Below are 19,343 nucleotides of genomic sequence, written 5' to 3'. Positions count from 1 at the left end.
GATTTTTTTTTTCAAATTTTAGCTAATGCAAAATTGTAAAATAAAGCTAAAAAAATGTTTTTCTCATCTTGACCAAGATTAGACGATGTTCAGAAACAATTTGTACAATTGTTCGTTTAATTCTTTTGCAAAACTTTGATCAATCAAAACGGTTTGATGGATCGATTTAAAAATTTACAGAGATATTCAGCTGTAAAAACACCTATAAACATTAATCTCCCATCAGTATTAGTGAATACGTCGTAGATTTACTAAAACAACGCAAAAACTACTTTTTTCTCTTTTCTTTAAACCAATGTTAAAAATGAATAAAAATTATTTTCCAAAAAATCATAAGAGGATCTTATAAGGTATTTATTCCAGTTTTTGACACTACCCTTATATTCTCTGTGTGGCTGAGATATTGATGATCAAAGACAAGAGGATCCTTTTCCATTTAAAGTCAGAAATCTCAGCGACAAATTAACGTAAAGAGAATATGAAAAAAACATATTAAGGGTCAACAAACATGCTATTCGGCCTATGCATTGACTTAAATTTAAAAAAATCCCCACTGTATCACAGAAAAAATATTTGCCAAAAGATCTCAAAACTAGAAACTTAAAGCTTCAAAATAGGTTTTTTTAAATCTAAATAAGTACAACCATTTTTCGATGAGTTACAGCCTTTCAAAAATCACCAAAAAAATTTGGAAATTTTTTTGTTCCTTTAATTTTTTAGAGTAGTGTAATATACTATGGTGAATTAAGAACTTTGAAAAAAAAAAATAAAATTTTGGTAATAATTAATCTCTTGCGTACTAAATATTTTCGTGGAGCAATTTCATGAATTCCAAAATGAAATTATTTTTGCTGTCCTATTATTTACTATTAAAACAGCGTCTCCTCTTGGTCTTCAAGCGGGTGTTACACATTTAGGAATGTTTAATAACTAAAAATTCGGTTATTTTTATTTCTTTTTGGTGAAATAAGCTTGCCCGACCTTTTTGACACACCCAATATAATTTACAGTCCTATTTTGTTCTGTTCAGAAAAAMCATTTAAATTAAATAATAATTAAATTAAAAATGAGTTTTTTAACTTTGTTTTATATACTTTTTGGGATCAGTTTTCTTTATAACAGTCCAACGGTAATCTCGTAACATATTTTCATCACAAAAACCTTTGTGCCGATCTTTGAACCCTTCAGATCTTGATAAAAACACTTACCCTGTTCGTCACTGATATTGCCTAAGTTTTTAGAAAAGAAATCCAAATGTGAGTCAATGAAATATATTTTAAGACCTATTTAGATCCATTTGGTGATAATTTTTCAATAATTCAGCAACAATTTGTCTTAAATTGGAGGCATTAATACAGAAAGCATGAAAATTATCGTTCGTAACAAAAAACTGTGACGTGATAAAAAAATTAACAATTATTTTTGTTTATCTATTAACAACGCTGAATTATTGTCAATTTTTTAAATTTGTTATATCAGAATGTTTCAGTTAATGGCTAAATCAGCAGTCACCCGTCGCAAATGAATGACAATTGCTTATAAAAGTATGACATTTAAATTCGAAAGTCAAGGTTGTCAAACTAAAATTTTAAATTTGACACCAACTTGAGGTAAAAAATCACAATTATTTACAGTCATTCTGTATGTCCGCAGTAAATTCAATTAATTACATCTCGTCAAAATTTCAGGTCACGTTGAGTGGATACGTAAGGTATGTAATAATGATGTCTATTTCGAATAAGGCAAAATCAATTTGTAAATTTGCTTACAAATGTTGTATCCATAGTAACTGAACGTAATAGTCCCAAACGGAATCTGAACTAAAACTTCCCTCCGTAAAGTTTCAGGATGCTTGGTTAGTATAAATTTAGTGAAGCACATCCTAATAATAATTTGCCAAGGGCGTGTCAACTCACCCCTTACCAACCATATAAGTTTACCTATAATGTTATTCATGAACGTCGCTGCTACTAAACCGCGAATCTAGAAAGGTATCACATCACATACACATTTCCTTTAATAATTCATTGTGCTGGAAATTTTGCTTGCGCTGACCACCGGTGGCGGCATCATTAAAATTACCACATGAATGTCCTGAATTTATAATTTCAGGATTTTGTTGGACTAAATAAAACAAGCAGAAGCACGAAAAAGAAGGCTTAGGTTTGTTTGTAAAATAATTTTTAATAAGTTGCAGGAACTGTTGTAGTTGTTTATTCTCGTTGCCATGTTTTTATGAAGTATCTTAAAATATAGTACTGACACTTTGCTAAGTTGTTTAATAATTTAATAATTTTAAATGTTTAATGTTTAATAATTTTAAAACAAATTAGTGTTTGATTTTGTTTACTAAGAATGTTCGAAAATTACAACAAGTTTTAAAAAAGGATATTTTATATAATTATATACAGGTGTTTTGTCTGAACCCCACATTAGAATTATTGAGAGTTTCAATAATCGTATTTATTTGAAAATTGGTACATAGCCATAATCCATTAAGTCCTCCTAAATGAAAATATTTTCAAGATGGCGGCACTTTCGGTTATACCGGAAGTTGGTCTCAACTTTCTTATTTTAAATGGAAAGGTACATTTTTCACTGCGTTTCTGGATTAATTGGGTTATTTTAAGAGAGTTTTAGCCGTTTTTGAAATATTTGGAGTTTTTCAAAAATTCTTGGATCTGCACCTTCCACTTTAAAAATCGCTAACTCTGCCATTTTTTAAAATTTTGGATTCGTTTTTTTGGCGTTTGAAAGAGAAAGCTTAGATCTTTTTTCTGGTGTTTTCAAATTTTAAAAAGAAAATTAACAAAGCATAAAATTTTAAGATTACTTTTGTATTAATTCAAATACCCATAACTTTATTTTTCTAAATGAAATACCCCAATTTTTATTTTACTAAATGGAAGAGAATTTAATTCTGCATCGATCTGTATTAACATTTCCTATACCTAAATTTTATAATYTTCAAGTTATGTAATRTGGGGYTTAGWCGGAACAGCCTGTATTGTGRTAACAATAAATGTTTGGGTTCTACAAATACASTGGCCACCAAAATTAAYCGGACAATTGAAATTTTGCGATTTTTTACATTGCAATATTTTTGTTATTCTTGTCGGATTTCGACAAATTTATGTTTAGCTTAAAGAAAAAACTTTATGGATCATTGTAATTTAATTCAATAACATTTCTAGTTTTGTCTTCTAAATGTGATACTCAAAAGACGAAGGCACTCTTTTTTTACTTATTTTTATACTAAGCTGTGGTGTGCGACAGAAACAAACTTAAGTTTTTACTGATTTCAGATTATTGCCCATTCTTTTCTGAATTATGTACCACATTTTCCATAATTTTAATTCTTGAGACATGGGAGATATAAACCTTCAAAAAAAGCATTACATTTCTGATTTCAATGAATGTTCGTATTAAGTGGGCCAAATGTGCCAAAACGTCAAAATAGACGCATGGAAGCTTCCAATAATTAACCGTTTTACTTGATGTAATCCTTTGAAGTTCCAAGTTTTTCAGATTTTTTGTGTTCAAAGACGTAATTGTGCTTTTTTTATGTAGCCTACTTTGAACAAATACTTAGTAACATTAGAAAAGCAACGTCTTTTTCAATGCTTTATATCTCTGGGGTACCAGAAGATAAAACTTTGAAACAAATTGGTCCTCATTCTCTGTCTCTGTCTCACACTAGAGCTCAGTGTAGAAAAAATAAAAAGTAGTGCTTTCGTTTTTAAGGAATAACATTAACAAGACAAAACTTGAAATGTTATTGAATTAAATTACAATATTCTGCAAAGTTCATTCTTTAATTCAAACAAAAATTCGCTAAAATCCCACAAAGAATAACAAAAATATTGCAATGTGAAAAGTTGATTAATTTTGGTGGTCAGTGTAGTATGGTAYTTTAGATCTTGCGTTRCTAATATTATCTAYTTAGGTCTTCTCATGGTTGCTTTATCKTTGCACCAACTGCTAAGGCGGTATTWGACTTTCTGACTTAATGGGTCAAACTTTCATATCAGACCTCATTGTTGACCAAAATGTTTCATTTTATTGGAACTTTAAAATAGCAAATCAGCAAATCCGACCAAAAGTTCAGGATAAAAAAAAATTGTTTTGTTCTGTATCTTATTATATTATTGGTCAGTTTTACAAATATTTAAAAGAAGTTTAAAGTAATTTGTTTATGATGAAATAGTCAAAAAAAAACTGAAAGAAAAAAAGTTTGTCTTTAAAAATTATTCAAGCTTTTTTTACTCGAAAAAAATAATTTTGGTAGATGTGAGATTTTGATAAATGCTTTATGTAAAATGAGGCATTTATTTCGTGGTTAATTTTTGTTATTATTTATGTTGAACAACTGATTTACTTTATGTTTACGTTTTCTTATGTCAACCTAACACGCCGTGTAGAAATTTGTTTTTGCCGAGTGATTTCTTTGTGTAATAGCCCCTAAAGAATAARGTATTATTTAATCAATGAGCCGCTTAAAAAGCTAGCATTCTTCACTGTAATGTAACTTGTTTTGAAACTGCTGTATCACTTCAAGAGAATGGGACTTTATTACATACAATAAAATATTAGCTTAACTTGTTTATTTCTATTAGTGTCTAAAATTTATTTTTCTAAACAAAAAAGAAACAAATATTTAAGAAAAATCTTAATTAAAACCGATCATTGTTTTTTTAACAAATAAAAAGAAACCACAAAAAACAGCTTGTTTGATGTCATAAATCGTAAAAGGCCGGTTTCTCTCGACTCTTGGGATAGATCTGTTTCAATGTAATTTAAAATCAGAATAAATTRGCCGCATCGAGATAGCCGCCTACAAGTGTCTGAAGTATTGTAGAACATGAAATCAACGAAAAACGAGAAGACTAAATTCGTGATGAGAGTATCAAGARCACTTTTTTGCAATCAGCTGATAATTTAGGTAGTTAAAATTAATAAATGGAAATTTCTTAAAAATAGTTATTTCTGATTCAAATAAGCTTAAACAAAGGGTTTTTTACAAATTTTGTAAAGTTTTAAGCGATTTATTAATGGCTTTAACATTTGCTAATAAAATAATTAATGGGAGAAAGCACTAACATTAAGCTTATGAAATGGAAAATCATACAGTAGGTACATTTACATTTTATTACATCCTTATAAATTTCATGGTGATTTTATCGCTAATTTATTAGGTGCATGGATTAAAAGGGTCGTGTCGTATGTGCTATGGTGATTCATAGTCAAGGATATATCATTTATTTCCAGTTATGAAGACTTATTGCTGTTAAAGTAAAGCTGTTATTTTAGAAGAAGTGTTATTTAAATATTATGTAATGTGTTCGATTGAAAAACAGTTTGATTAGAAATATGAACATTGTTTGTTCTAAAAATAACAAGTTAACAAGTGAAATGTTGAAATCTGCCATCGGATCAGTCCCTTCTTGTAACTTCTAATCCAAAGCCAATAAATCTGAATAAGAAGTTCAAAATTTAACATGAGATTTTCCAGACTTGCAACCGCAATATTGGTTTGAATTTTAATGTGAATGAATTATAACAATATTCGGTTTCTTTATGTMCATGCATTACAAAAAATAACTTTGAATGCTTGAAATTGTTTCAGCTGGAAAATATTAACTTTTCTTCAAAGTTTCAGATGTAATCTTTATTGTAATTTATTCAAAATGCGTTACAAATACTTGTATTCCAAAATCAATATAAAATATTTCTCCTAAAAACGTTTTTTTTTCTACGTTGATTGATGGATACAAAGCGACAGTGTGAAAACACATTCAAATCAAAAAGATCTTTTAAATTAAAGTGTCGTTCTTGCCATTAAAATTTTTTGTTTCCAATTTCCCTGTGGTCATGTCAGTGTCAAACGTGTTTGTTACCATATAACCATGAAAATTTAAGTGCTATATGAGTAATTCGCACAAATTTTGGTTTAAAAAAAAATATTTCAACCCTCCATTAATAAAATGGAAAAATGTTTTAATTAATTTGTTGTTGTTGAAAATTCACTGAATTCAGTCTCTTCAACATGCCTTGTTATTATTAACCTCTCCTTCGTTTACAAGTTGTGATTTTGCAAAGTTGAAAACAACAGTTATTGGTTTTCCAAAATTAATTAAACATTACAGTGTTGAGTTTTTTAATTTTTACTCTTCTCCCTTGTCTTAAAACTTATCAACTTGGACGTTAATAATTACATTGAACCATTAAAATGCCGTTAGTCCCACTTTACCAAATTAAATATTAGGTAAGTGACGCGAAACTTAGAACTGCAACGTAATCACAGTCAGATAAAGTCTGTGATTTTGTGCAGCTGTTTGCAACTTAACATGAACACATTTATGTATTATATTTAATTTATAATCAAAATATGAGCGAAAAAATTAACGTTATTATTAAAGGACAAATACAGGGTGTTTCAGCGAGTTGAAAAAGTAAAATTAAAAAAAATATATAGGACATTAATAGATACCTACTAATCTAGTCTATCGCCTAAAATTATTTTCAACTATACAGCGTGTCTCAAAACTAAGTTACAATACAAACTTGTGTTTCTTTAAATGAAACACGTTTTTGGATGTAGAACTTTTATTGGTCGATTTTGMTTACTWTTAAAAATAGTTTATTGAAAAATTTATTACACAAAAACTAAAACATCTAGAAATATTTTCTTTTATTACCGCAAAGAAGAAGGTACAAGCTATAAGGCTGTAATATTTTTTTAGTGTGTTGCATTTGAAAAGATAAAAAAATTAAAGAGTTTGTTAAAAATTCAATAAGTTAAAAAATTTAAATGGAACACCCTATTTATTGTTCTTGCATTTAAAAGATTATTAAATTGTCTTTCTAAAACTATTTACTTTTAGGTGTTTATAATCAATAACTAAAAAGATATTTAACGTTAAACATTAAAAAAAATAATTACTATTGTTTCAGGAGCTAAAAAGTGCAAAGTTGCACAAGAGATGGAAGAAATATCACTTAATAATCAATAATCACATTTGTGTTAAACTGAATCCATTATTCTTTATTTTTACAATAAAATAATTTTAGAATTTTAGTATTTATTGCGACTTTTACAATCTCTGGATAAATCAACGGATAAGTGATCCATGGTGAAATTACTATGTTTGCTATAGTATCCACAATGCTCAGATATTGATAGGCATTGTTGTTAACATTGAATGTTAAATTTTATCTTTTCATTTATGAATTCTAGATATTAAAAGTTTATTTTTTTTAGATGCAAAAATAAAAAAAATTGGGTGTTAAATTTATTTTTTTTAAGTTATTTAACTTTTAGCAAACTTCTTAATTTATTAATCTTTATAAATGTAAAACACAATTGCTACAGTTTTAAATTTTGTCCTTTCTTTTTTGCAAAAGTAAGAAAAAATTTGTTCTAGCTGTCTTAGTTTTTGTGTAATAAATTTTTAAAAAGTGCATGTTTTCGTCAAAAAAAGTCTTATTTTTTTTAAAACTTAGCAAAATCAACTAATAAAAGTTTATTGTAAAAAAAGGCTATATCCAAAAATGCTATTTCATTTAAAAAAAAAATACAAGTTTGTATCGTAACTTATTTTTCAGACAGGCTGTATGGTTGAAAATAATTTTAGATTATTATATTCAATGTCCTATACAATTTTGTTTTGATCTTACCATTTAAAGGTTTCAACTAGCTGGGACACTCTGTATAATTTTTACTTGTGAAATATCCATGCAATGAAATTATTATAAAACAGATACAGTGTTTTTCTTTTGGTTTTACTCTTTTGTCAAAAGAGTCAATAAGAGTTTCTCAAAACTATTTATTGAAATACATTTGACAAAAGAGGATAACTAAAAGAAAAACACTATAAGAGGTTTTAATATTTCAGTATAGGGTTTACCGGCTTAAACGTATATACAGGGAGTTCGGTCCAAGTCGCCCCGGCTGATGACACCTAAACTTACTTCTTTTTTTCAAAAAGTAAATATTTAAGTAATAATATTCATTCTTGGCTTTCTTACTAAATGTATCAAATTTTTTTAACAAAAATACTGTAAACCACTATTTATTACATTTTGCTTAACACAATGCAATCAGAAAACATCTTAAATCTTAGAATTTTATAAGGAAATTGGTCGCGTAGCCTGATTTTTAATTTTAAAGGAAAGGTGTGAATAAAAAAAAATGCTTGGATACAATTTAATTGTTGGTTTGACAAATCTAATTTGTCAGTTGATGAGCGAGTTCTCTAATGAAAACTCTTGGATTTTCTTCGACTGATAACAGAACATTCAGATTTCTATTTTCTTGTTCTTCACAAAGAACCACAGGTTTTTTATTTTTAAAAAGCGAACCTATTCGTCTCAGTTTTTTTTCAATTCGACTAAATTTCCAACGATTTGGGTGAGCTCTATTTGAGTATTTTTCTCTATACTGTCTTTCAGCTTCCGCTCTCTTTTTATTGCACTTAAAAAACACTTTAAGTTGATCTACTAATTTGTCGTAATTAATATCATCCATTATTAAAGATCTCAGTAAAATTTATTGACAAATTAGGCTTTGTCAAACTAACTATTAAACGGTATTCAAGCATACTGCTTTTTGCATGAATACCTTGAAAAGTAAAATCCGCCTACGTTGCAAAATTTGCAATTAAATTCAAAAATTTAAATTCTGAGTGCATTATGTAAAGTAAAATGTAATAAATAGTGGTTTACCGTATTTTTCATGTCAATTATTATTGTTTCGATCAAAAAAAACATAGGTGTTCCATTAGAAAAACTAAATTTGGTAGCATTTCCGGCTAGACCGGATGTGCCAAAAAAAATTGATGCATTTACTAAGAAAACGAGGAATGAATAGTATTATTTGAAAATTTAGTTTTTGAAAAAAAAAAGTAAGTTTAGGTGTTATCGGCCTGGACGACTTAGACCGAACACCTTGTATTTTCAAAAAATAAAAAATTTGTGATATAGAAAGTTTCTATATCGGTAGTTACAGTCTGGTTTGTCGATGTGGTACTAATGTACATACATTGAATGGGTATCAAGGTAGTTTTGTCGGTTGATTAATGTGATCTAGTGGGCGGTTTACAAACCCGGTGACGTGATACAAGCTGAATGTTTAGTTTAGCTAGTTGATGTTAGTGTGTATAATTGGCTGGGTCGCGAACTGCGTGATGCCCGGGCTGATCTGCGATCCGGAGGCGGTTGACGTCAAGCAGGTCTGCCACCGCCACCGTCCTCCCACCTCACCGGAGGCTTTCGTCATCTCGCCCCACTCAACCGGCAAATATCCCCATTTTATTTGCATTTGTGCTTTATTTTCAGGTACCTGCCGGAGTCAAACCGAGTATTTGCAAACTGACGCGCAGATTTTCACTCTTGACAAGATTTTGCGGTTTCGAGGTCACGTTCATTGTGTGGGAAGCGGTTTTGCGATAAATAGCGACAGCCAAAAGTGTTTTTCAAAGGGATTTATTTAGAAACAAAAGATAGGACTTTGGAATGTTAATAACAAGGACTTTTTGACATTTATTACAAAAACAAGTAAAAGATTTCGCTATTATGTTTTAGATTATTTAACTTTCTAGGATCTTATTTTTATGATAACGCTGATTAACATCTATTAATATTTTTTAAATACTTCGGATAATAGAAGTCCACTGTGTTTTTAACTATTTATACAAAGTCTCAGCTTTACTACCCAAATTTTCAGAATAAAAGAAATTAAAAAACTTTTAAAATATTGTGGTATTTTTATATAAATATAAATAGAAAACTTATTTTTTTTTAGAAAAAACGTGAAATAGAATAAAATAAATAGCAAAAATAAAATAACTTATTTAAAGGCAATAATTATTTATTACACTACCGCGACTTCTAATTTTTTTTTTTGATAATAAATGAGTACGTAACAGTTTTGTGTGTTTTATGAATACTTTCTGTTAGTTTACCTACAAAGTTTTTACACTGTACCTGTTAGCGCATCAAACTTTGATATCACAATATCAAATTTTGACTTGGTTAGCCAAATATTTGCTTTTTTTTATTTAAACACAAACCAGACCCGTGATTTATGACAAAATAGTATAATTTGCCAAGAAAAGAATCATTTACTGGTCACCGACCGCTTTAAGAGGTCTTTTTGTTGTAATTGCAAATCCCCATTGTCACCTAAATTTCCGATGGCACAAGCAGCAGGTCATAAATAAAAAAAGTAGAAGTTAAGATGGAAAATTGCGTTTAATTCAAAATCTAATCGGTATTTTTTTTCTGATTTTGTAAACAATTGTAGGAAGCGAATCTGCGCAGTTAAGTATAGAAATTAGAATTAAACTTTTTGGGAAAAAATTACTTTTTATTTTTTTTTTGGCTTTCTTCGTAAATGAAAAATTACCAAAAAATTAGAGAATGTACCTTACTTATGCCCAGGTAAGTGTGAAAAAAAATCAACAATTTTATTTAATTAAAAGCGGGGATTTTCTTTCTGGGCGTAACGGATGCCGCTTCCGGTATAAAGAAATTGTTTATGTACGAGTGAAAAGGTTAAGACTTTTTTCACGGGTAGATAAACAATCTTTATCGTCGTGTATGATATTTCGTTTTATTTTGTACTCACCTACCAGAATTTCATGAATATTAACAGTAGATAAAAATTACTTTATTTCACTAGACGATAAAAGACTACTTTATCTACTGAAATTAGTTGATAAAATATGAAGAGTAGATAAAATTATTTTATTTCACTAGACGATAAAAGACTGCCTTATCTGCTGAAATTAGTTGATAAAAGCACTCTTTAACATTGAGTACAAGATAAATGTAATTTTTTATTTTATTAAAGAGTAACTCAAACCCTGCAAATTATGCTTTTAGTTTATTTTAAATTTGTATTACATATTTATTATTTCAAAAACAAATCAATTTTGGTGGAGGCGCCGGGCGAAGGACAATAATACWTAATTTCATTATAATAGTAATACAAATTAAGCATTTTTTGTAAATTTCTTTTTTTTTAAATCTTAAATAATACGAGTACGTATAAGGTTTGTTTCAACCACAATTCTGAACTGTTCCAAACTACACTAAACTATTAAAACTATTTGAAATTTGAATTGGATGAATAGAAAAAATATGTAAAATTTTTGATCAATAYACAGTAGAGTGCAAATAAAAGAAATAAATTCATTGTTTTGTAAAATTAGTGACWTTGAACAAAAATCCTGAAACAATCTCTGTGAGAGTGATGACGTAATCGATATTTTCTTTAAATACAAGTGTGGCTCATACGATATTTATTTTGGAAGGTCTTGTAACCATATTAGTAGTTAGCACACTTGGTTGCAAAAAAATTGGAAAATGTCAAAGTATAAAAATGTCAAATTTTTATATTTATCCATAGTTTGATGGCTTAATCCATAACTAATTGATTATCTTTATTTGCATTTGATGCTGTAGGCATTTAAGTGCGGCATTGCAAAAAAATTATTTAAATGCGACAGATGACAAATTGACAATTAAAATTAGCAAGGGCAAAACCTGCTTTCTTCTAAAAAAAAAATAATTTCCGTTTTTATTGCAACCAAATGTACTTATCTTTCATAGTTTTTGATATATGTTTTTTTGCGAATTTTTTTGTCGGGGCCTATTCAAAAAATCATAGCTCTGGAACCCCTTGCGATAAGTGAATATTTTCTTTTGTATTTGATAACCGAGGATTTGAAGAATTCTTTAAGGTAGTTCAAAATTCTCAATTTTTAATTTTCAAAGTTAGTATGATTTTTGAAAGGTGATGTAAAAAATGCTATAACTCTATTTTTCCAAATGGAATGACTCTATTTTCTCAACAGCGATCAAATGAAATTTGCCGTTAAAGCTATCTATGAAAGTTTAATTATGAACAAACTATTTCATTGAAAGTTATTAATTAATTATTATAATTAAAAATTTGGAATTGAAATGARTTKGAAATTAAGTTAGCAACATTGAATAATATAAAAACCGAGATATGAGACTTACCAGTCTTTACATCTTCTGTGTCTACATTATTCAATTTTGTTTTAGTGCTTTAAAAAATAAAAAGGTCACACTTTTTTGGACAATTGAGCGAGTGATAAACCATTCATTGTTAATGTTTGTTTTTATATTTATGCATGGAAAAAATATTAATATTAATATTATAATATTTTCTGTAGATTCTAGCACTATAAACTTAAAAAGCTTTTCGGAGTCATTTATTTTTTGTATTATACCTAGTTGGAGTATTTTTTACCATAACACATTCCTTTTTTTATCCACTTGACAAAAACGGACAAAAGTTTGTATTTTATAATTTTTTATTTGTGTAGGACTTTGTCTAATAGAATTGCTGTTGATAATGATAGAATTTATAGGCTATAAATGGTTATGATCAAAGTTGTGCTTTGATGTTATTTATTTTTGTGATATTTTAAAGAGACACCCACAATTGTTATTTTCTTTTCTCGTACTTACATTTTTTGATGGTTGTTCTACCTGCAGATGATTACAATTTTTCCAACAGTCACTTTTATTATTGTGATCGATGTAATAGTTATTTAAATAGTTAGGTTACATGAAGCCGMAAAYTGTTAAATGATCCAGAAAGTAATTTTTTACGTTCCTGCATTTCTTTGAGTTTATTAGAAATCATCACAATGTAAAGTAGTGATATTCTTTTTTAAACTATATCTACTCGTATTTACCTAAATTTGTATTTATAAGATGGCACATCTAATTTCATTATCCAAGAAAGATATGTAGTGTTCAAGACAAAGACGCCCATCTTACAAACTTACCGATTTTCTGTCTGTTACGTGTTAATGTCAAATACATCTGAAGGCTGAGAGATGTGATTTCAAATATACATTACAAAATCTAATGGGAAATTTTAATCAATAAACACAATGTATATGTATTTTAATTTGTGGTGTAGTATTTTGGACACAGGAAGGTTATTTTGGTCAGCTAATAATGTATTTGTGATGGTGGCAAAATGACTGATATAGACATTGCGAATTCGATTTGAGCTGACAATGCACTTGACCCATTGAGTGCTGAAAACCCCAGTGTCAGTTGTTTTTACATTTTCAACTCACGTTTTGCTTTAAAATATCGKTTTTTGATACTCACAAAAAAAGGCAAAACATAATTTATTGATATATTATATTTTATCTTACTAACAATTTCATTTAATGACATATGCGTCTGGAAAAGAACAACTTTACTGACAATTTCTGAAAAAATAAATCTACTTTGGCTAAAAAGTAACAATTCATTAATTTATTATTATTTAGTTTATGTTCCAAAACAAATGATTCTATTGTATTTGTAAACAAAACATCAAATTTCTTGTAAAATCCAACAAGCAATTTAAAATATTTTAAAAATGTTTCTRCAGGACGTGTGGCTGTTACAATACAACGCTTTTCGTACATTATTAATAGCATTTAAAATGAGTTCTTATTACAAAGTACCCTCACGTCAACAAGCATAATAACAACATAACAATTTTACCCTTGACTTTTTATTCACTTTTCAAGACAAATCGATGTAATAATAGAAACTTAAAAAAAAAAAAATTTGAAGTAAATTTCTTTTACATATTTTTTTTTGCAAAACCAGCACAACAATTTTCCTTTATTTTTGATGTCAATGTCGTCAGAAGACGACACACAGCAGTTTATGGTGTAATCAATCACATTTCGATTTAAAAGTATTAAGATTTTTATACTTTACACTTTTATTAAATTTTAAGAGTAAAAGATAAGTTCAAGTTAAATTTTGAAAAACAATGCCAACTGTAGTGAGGAAAAATCCATAAACGAAAACGTTTATTTTCTTACAATCGTAAATGCTCATCTACCCACGACCACCGCTCCGTTTGCTTTTCAAAACAGGGTATTCAAAGGAATTGCCTATTACGGAAAATCCTTTAAAAAATACGATAACAAAAACATTTTTCTTTTGAATTTGTCATTGTTAAGGTGAAAACTTTCATCAAGCATGCCTGTAGTGTCGGATTACAAGTGAATTCAATGTGTTCATCGTGGAAACTTAATGTTGCAAATAAATTGATGTTTTTCTTTATTTCACTTCTTTTGCTATTATGTAAGAGAACAATGCTTTGTTAATTCTGTGAAGTGTGTTATGTAAAAGCTTTTTACAAAACCTCGTCCACTCTTTAAAGATTAACGATTGGTCAAAACAGATCGATAGTTGGCGCTGCAAAAAGAAGCGTCGAGATGAAATTAAATGACTTTACCACCTTTTCCTAGCACCTGCAAATTCCGGAAGAGAAGAAAACCAACCGGAACTTGCTGAAGATGTCACGGAAGTGATGGCAGTCTACTCTAAATTACCGGCTGACGAGTGATTTTTTTTCTATTTTTTGTCGAGCTTTTACTGCTCAAATCAAAACTCGGGAGAAAATGAATGCACAGAATTTTATCTTTAAAATTTTCATTAAACGCTCTGTTAACTACTGATAATTGTTTGTCAATGTCACATGCAATAATCCACTTCACTTTTTGATAGAAGGGCAATTACCTCAACAAAGGATTTTTTAGTCTTTGTAGTCTTAAACCGATCAAACGCTCCAAGAGCTGTGAGAATCGTTTTTAAGTTTTTTATCGATTTAATCACCAAATGCCCACAAGTGTGCCATCTATGGCTTTGAGGAGAAGCTTAATAAATTTGCTGCTTATTTTGAAAATTATAATAAATAATGATTGTAGAAATACATTTTATTAAAATAGTTGTGAAAAACTCAACATTCTAAGCTAAATATTCGATGTTCTTATAGTTTATTATGTTACTAGGAGTAAAAGTTGAACGTTTGTTTTGCCAAACGCAGTGAGGCAAATAATTCAGCTGAGCCACTTCTATTCCAAATAGCATATACTATTTTACCAGCAAACGTATTCAAATTAAAAGTAAAGACCAACACTATAATAATCAAGTAAATAAACAAAATAATCAGAACACTTTGCAGTAGGATCATAATAAACGTCACGCGTCAGTACCAATAATGTTAAATAAATAAATAAATAAATTTTTGAAAAGTTTTTTTGATTTAACTAATAAATGACCAGTGCAGTTAGTAGAAAAAAAAAATGTCGAATGTTGATTGTTGATGATTTACAATGTACTTTTCCAGAAATTGCTAAWGCAGCATAAAAAACATGAAAGAGACAACATTGGTAAATGTCATGGTAAAAGTAAAAACGCTTAAGCGAAAAAAGAGAGTTTTTACTCCATGTCTGAAAGGTGAAACTTTTACTTGTGTTATTTAAGTCATAAAAGGGTCTTTTTTGTGACATTTGTAGCTAAAAATATTTAAAAACAACTTTGGTGGAGGCGCCGAGTGGATATGTACTCATTACCAGACAGCGGACTTTTACAATGTCATTAAATTATTTTTTTCGAGTTTTTTTTGGAACGTTTGTTAATTAAGTTCAATGCAATCCGATTGAAGGCTTACGCCAAGATAGCTTTATAAAATCTTGTTAGAAAACGCCGCTGCAATAAATATCGAAAACTGTAAATCATAAGGGAAATTTAATTCCATACTAAAAATTATATTTCCTTTTTAGAAGGATTCAAAATAGACAGAAAGCTACAAAGATATCAAAATATTTAAACTAATGTTTGCATTTTTAAGGCAAGGTTTATTATGAATTTAGACTCTATGTTCTTCTTAATTCTATTTCTGATTAATTGTTTTGTTTGGACAATAAGGTCTATTTATAAAAAATATCGAAGTTAAAATTTAGTTATGTAATAACTAATAATTATGTATTTCTGATTTAAAATTTAAATGGGTCTTATTTCTAAATATCCTGTTGGGGTTATTTAGGCGGTTATTTTTTTTTTGTATACATAATATTATTTGATATCAAACTTAACACCGAAATCTGTACAAGTTTAATAAGTAAAAAATAATTATTTATTATACAAGACGATAAAGAGATTGTTTATCTACGAGTGAAAAAATGAACTTATCTCACGAGTAGATAAACAATCTTTATCGTCGTGTATAATACAACATTTTTTTCTATAGCAGGATTTAAAGTTTAAGAGAAAAAATAAAATTTTCAATACCAAATGTCGGATTATTTTTAACAGATTTAAAGCAAGTCTATGCCTTGTTGAGTCTAATTCGAAGAATGAAATGTTGTATTCAACTCGTTTGAGTCTAAATCGGACGCTTTATTCCACCTCGTGGATGATAAAATTTGTAAATTGAAATGAATAAAATAAGTTAAAACATTTTATCTACACTGTTAAATTGTTACTTCATTTACCCTTACGGTTAAAGTGCTACTTTATCTACCCTTATGGTTAAAGTGCTACTTTATTTAGTCAAAAGAGTTGATAAAGATATAGTTTAACATCGGCTATAGAAAAAAATACTTTTTATCCACAATCACTCTGACTTTATTCCACACTTTACATGCGTATAAAGTACCACTTTATCTACTAGTGGAACAAAGTAACTTTATTCCACTGTTAGTAACCAGCGCACCRCGTAACAGCTTACTACGTTTAACCGAAAGTACATTTGGCGTGAYGTTTAAATGTCAGTTTAATTTTTAATTAAGTTTGGAATAATTTGGGCCTGTGATTGTGGATAAAACGTAATATTGCAGTCGTATGTTGTCGCGTTTTATCTACTTAAGAAAATTAACCGTTCGAACTGACGTTCTCGCGGTTAAACATTCTTGCGGATAAAACACTATCTAACACACTCTTACAATAAATAACTATATTATATTTAACTTTTAAAGGTTAAAAAATTGTTATTTAATTAAGGTTAATTATTTTGTACTTGAATACCTAAGAAGTAATAAAAACTTTGATTACTGGTTCAAAGGCTTTTTGGATAGCAAAAATTTGTTTCACGTTTCTTGTTGCACTATATAGACAGAATATATAAATGTTGACGAGTCTCATAAATTTTGTTTCTATATATTTTATTTAATGTTGCCAACTTAATTTCAACTCACAAAAAAAATACTATCGATAGACAAAGGCGTTTGATGTTTTTAGTTCTTTGTATTTGTTGGGTTTCATAAAACATTGGAATAAAACACCGTCTTGTAAAATTTATTGTCTGTGTATTAATTATTTTACATTATGTGAAGAAAAATATTTTGACCTTTTTCATCATGTGTGGTAAGATCTATTAAAATATAAGTTTTTATATTGCAATGCTCACACGCAGTAATTTGTTTATGTAATTATTTGTTGTAAAAGCACACGAAGTGTTGTTTTGAAAAACTTTTGACAAAGCAATGTGTAAACCTACATGTGAAAAAATGTTTAACACAGTTTAGACTACTCGTTTTTTGTGTTACTTTTTAATACATCACAGAAATGCATGTTTGAAGTATTTTCTCCAAGAAACAAAATTAACAAAAGAGTAAAAGCGCTTTACGTCTTTGGATAGGCAAAGCGACTGWACTAAATATTTAAAGCTCAAAATTTTTCAAGTTTTTAAAATTCTAAACGTATCATAGAGAAACATTCATGTAGCGACAAAGCTTTGTTCAGTGTAAATAAAAATCTCCAGCATTTTATAATCGAGAACAAAGCAAACAACTCACAGTTGCGATCCCCTCCTCCTGGTCCGCCTATCTTCCTCTGGGGCTGTTAACGTGACGGGGGCTGTTTCCGGACTTGGGGGACTGGTGGTTTCTGCTGCGGGTACTCTGAATGACGGCCGTCTTCCGGCAACCGAAGGCGCCGTTACGGTACTTAAACCGGGCACTGCGTAAACGTCGTAAGCGGAAGCTCTTCTGGGCATGGGGGCAGGTARACCCAGACCGGTGTCTCCTATCGTAGTAGGTGCGAGATTATTCTTAACTTCGTCATCGTAACTGTGTTGTCTTGCTACTCTAGAACCTCTACGTGATCGTGGCGCTTGTATTATAGGGGCTGTTTCACGAGGGGGGCTGTTTTGGCGGCTGCTGGCTGTGCTGCGACCTCCTCGGCCTTTAGTCCAGTCGGGGTCGGGAGTCTTGGAGCCCCCGCCTTTCAACTATAAAAGTAAAATCTTTCGTTGTAGAAATTACTATGAACAATATATCACAAAAGCTTCTAGAACGACGACTACAATTTTATATAAATATGTATAAATGACAATTCCTGTTTATTGTTTACAGAGTGGCACAGATTTTAAGAATTAATCAAAAATCAAAAACTATGATCTATAAAAAAATAAAAAGAAGCACCGCATGAATTTTGTGTTGTTTGTGGGTAATTTGATACTTTACTAACTTGTCCACTCCCTTACTTTTTAAAAAATTTAGGAATAATGTGACTTTGTTTTTGTTGTTGCAAAATTATAATTTTTTGCTTCTATTTGACACCACTTTGTAAAAGTTTTGAGATCGAAAAACTTTTACATCGACAAATTAGTGGATTATGAGTTTGGGTAATTTTAAGCTCTAAATAAATATAACGTTGGCCAAAAATATACAGTTATGAATGAGGTTATAATTAAGACACTGGCAAATAAATAAATACAAAAATTTAATTAATTATTTAATTAATAAAACACGACAGTGTAGAGTAACTTTTTTGTTTACATTTTAAATTATTTTTTTATTTTTTTGAATAAATAGTTATTATACAGGACGATAAAGAAATTGTTTATCTACGAGTGAAAAGGTTAAGTTTACGAGTGACGAAGTCACGAGTGGACTTTTTTCCCGAGTAGATAATCATTTTTTATCGTCGTGTATAATATTTTGTTTTATTGTGTACTCACCTATCAGAATAGATAAAAATTACTTTATTTTACTAGACGATAAAAGACTACTTTATCTACTGAAATTAGTTGATAAAAGCACTCTTAAACATTAAGTAGAAAATAAAATTAAAAAGAAGCTTTGTATGTGGGCAATTTGATACTCTGATAACCCGCCCACTACATACTTACCTTTTTAAAAATTTAAGAATAAGGTGACATTTTGTTTTTGTTGTTGCAAAATTATTTATTTTTTGCTTTTATTTTACACCGCTTGTAAAATTTTTGACTTAGTACTGCCAAATGACCCACTGAGATCAAAAAACTTTGACATCAATAAATTAGGGGATTATAAGTTTGAGTAATTTCAAGCTCTGAATATAACGTTGCCCAAAAATATACAGTTATGAATCAGGTAATAATTAACTGGTAAATAAATAAATACAAAAATTTTAAAATTTATGAGACGACAGTATAGATCAACTTTTTGTTTAAATCTTATAGTTATTTTTTATTTTTTTGAATAAATTGACCGGTTTGCTTGAAAAAAATGTTTAAAGCAGAT

At 29.0% G+C, this 19,343-nt stretch overlaps 1 protein-coding gene across 3 annotated transcripts in view; it reads right to left on the bottom strand.

The window, feature by feature from the left end:
• Positions 1-19,343, bottom strand: part of LOC123012324 (regulating synaptic membrane exocytosis protein 2) — a 120,023-nt gene that overhangs the window by 46,365 nt on the left and 54,315 nt on the right. For all 3 annotated transcript variants that reach the window (XM_044410205.1, XM_044410290.1, XM_044410375.1), the window contains one exon: positions 17,634-18,067. In XM_044410205.1, the coding sequence (XP_044266140.1) occupies positions 17,634-18,067 (434 nt within the window). The remainder of the gene's footprint in view (positions 1-17,633; positions 18,068-19,343) is intronic.

Source organism: Tribolium madens, unplaced genomic scaffold (assembly GCF_015345945.1).
Source record: "Tribolium madens isolate multiple individuals breed KSU strain unplaced genomic scaffold, Tmad_KSU_1.1 Scaffold_11;HRSCAF=98;Tcas5.2_LG3b, whole genome shotgun sequence".
NCBI classification, from domain to species: domain Eukaryota; kingdom Metazoa; phylum Arthropoda; class Insecta; order Coleoptera; family Tenebrionidae; genus Tribolium; species Tribolium madens.
Note: the sequence above shows the minus strand (reverse complement) of the source record. Positions and strands in the feature narration are given on the sequence as shown.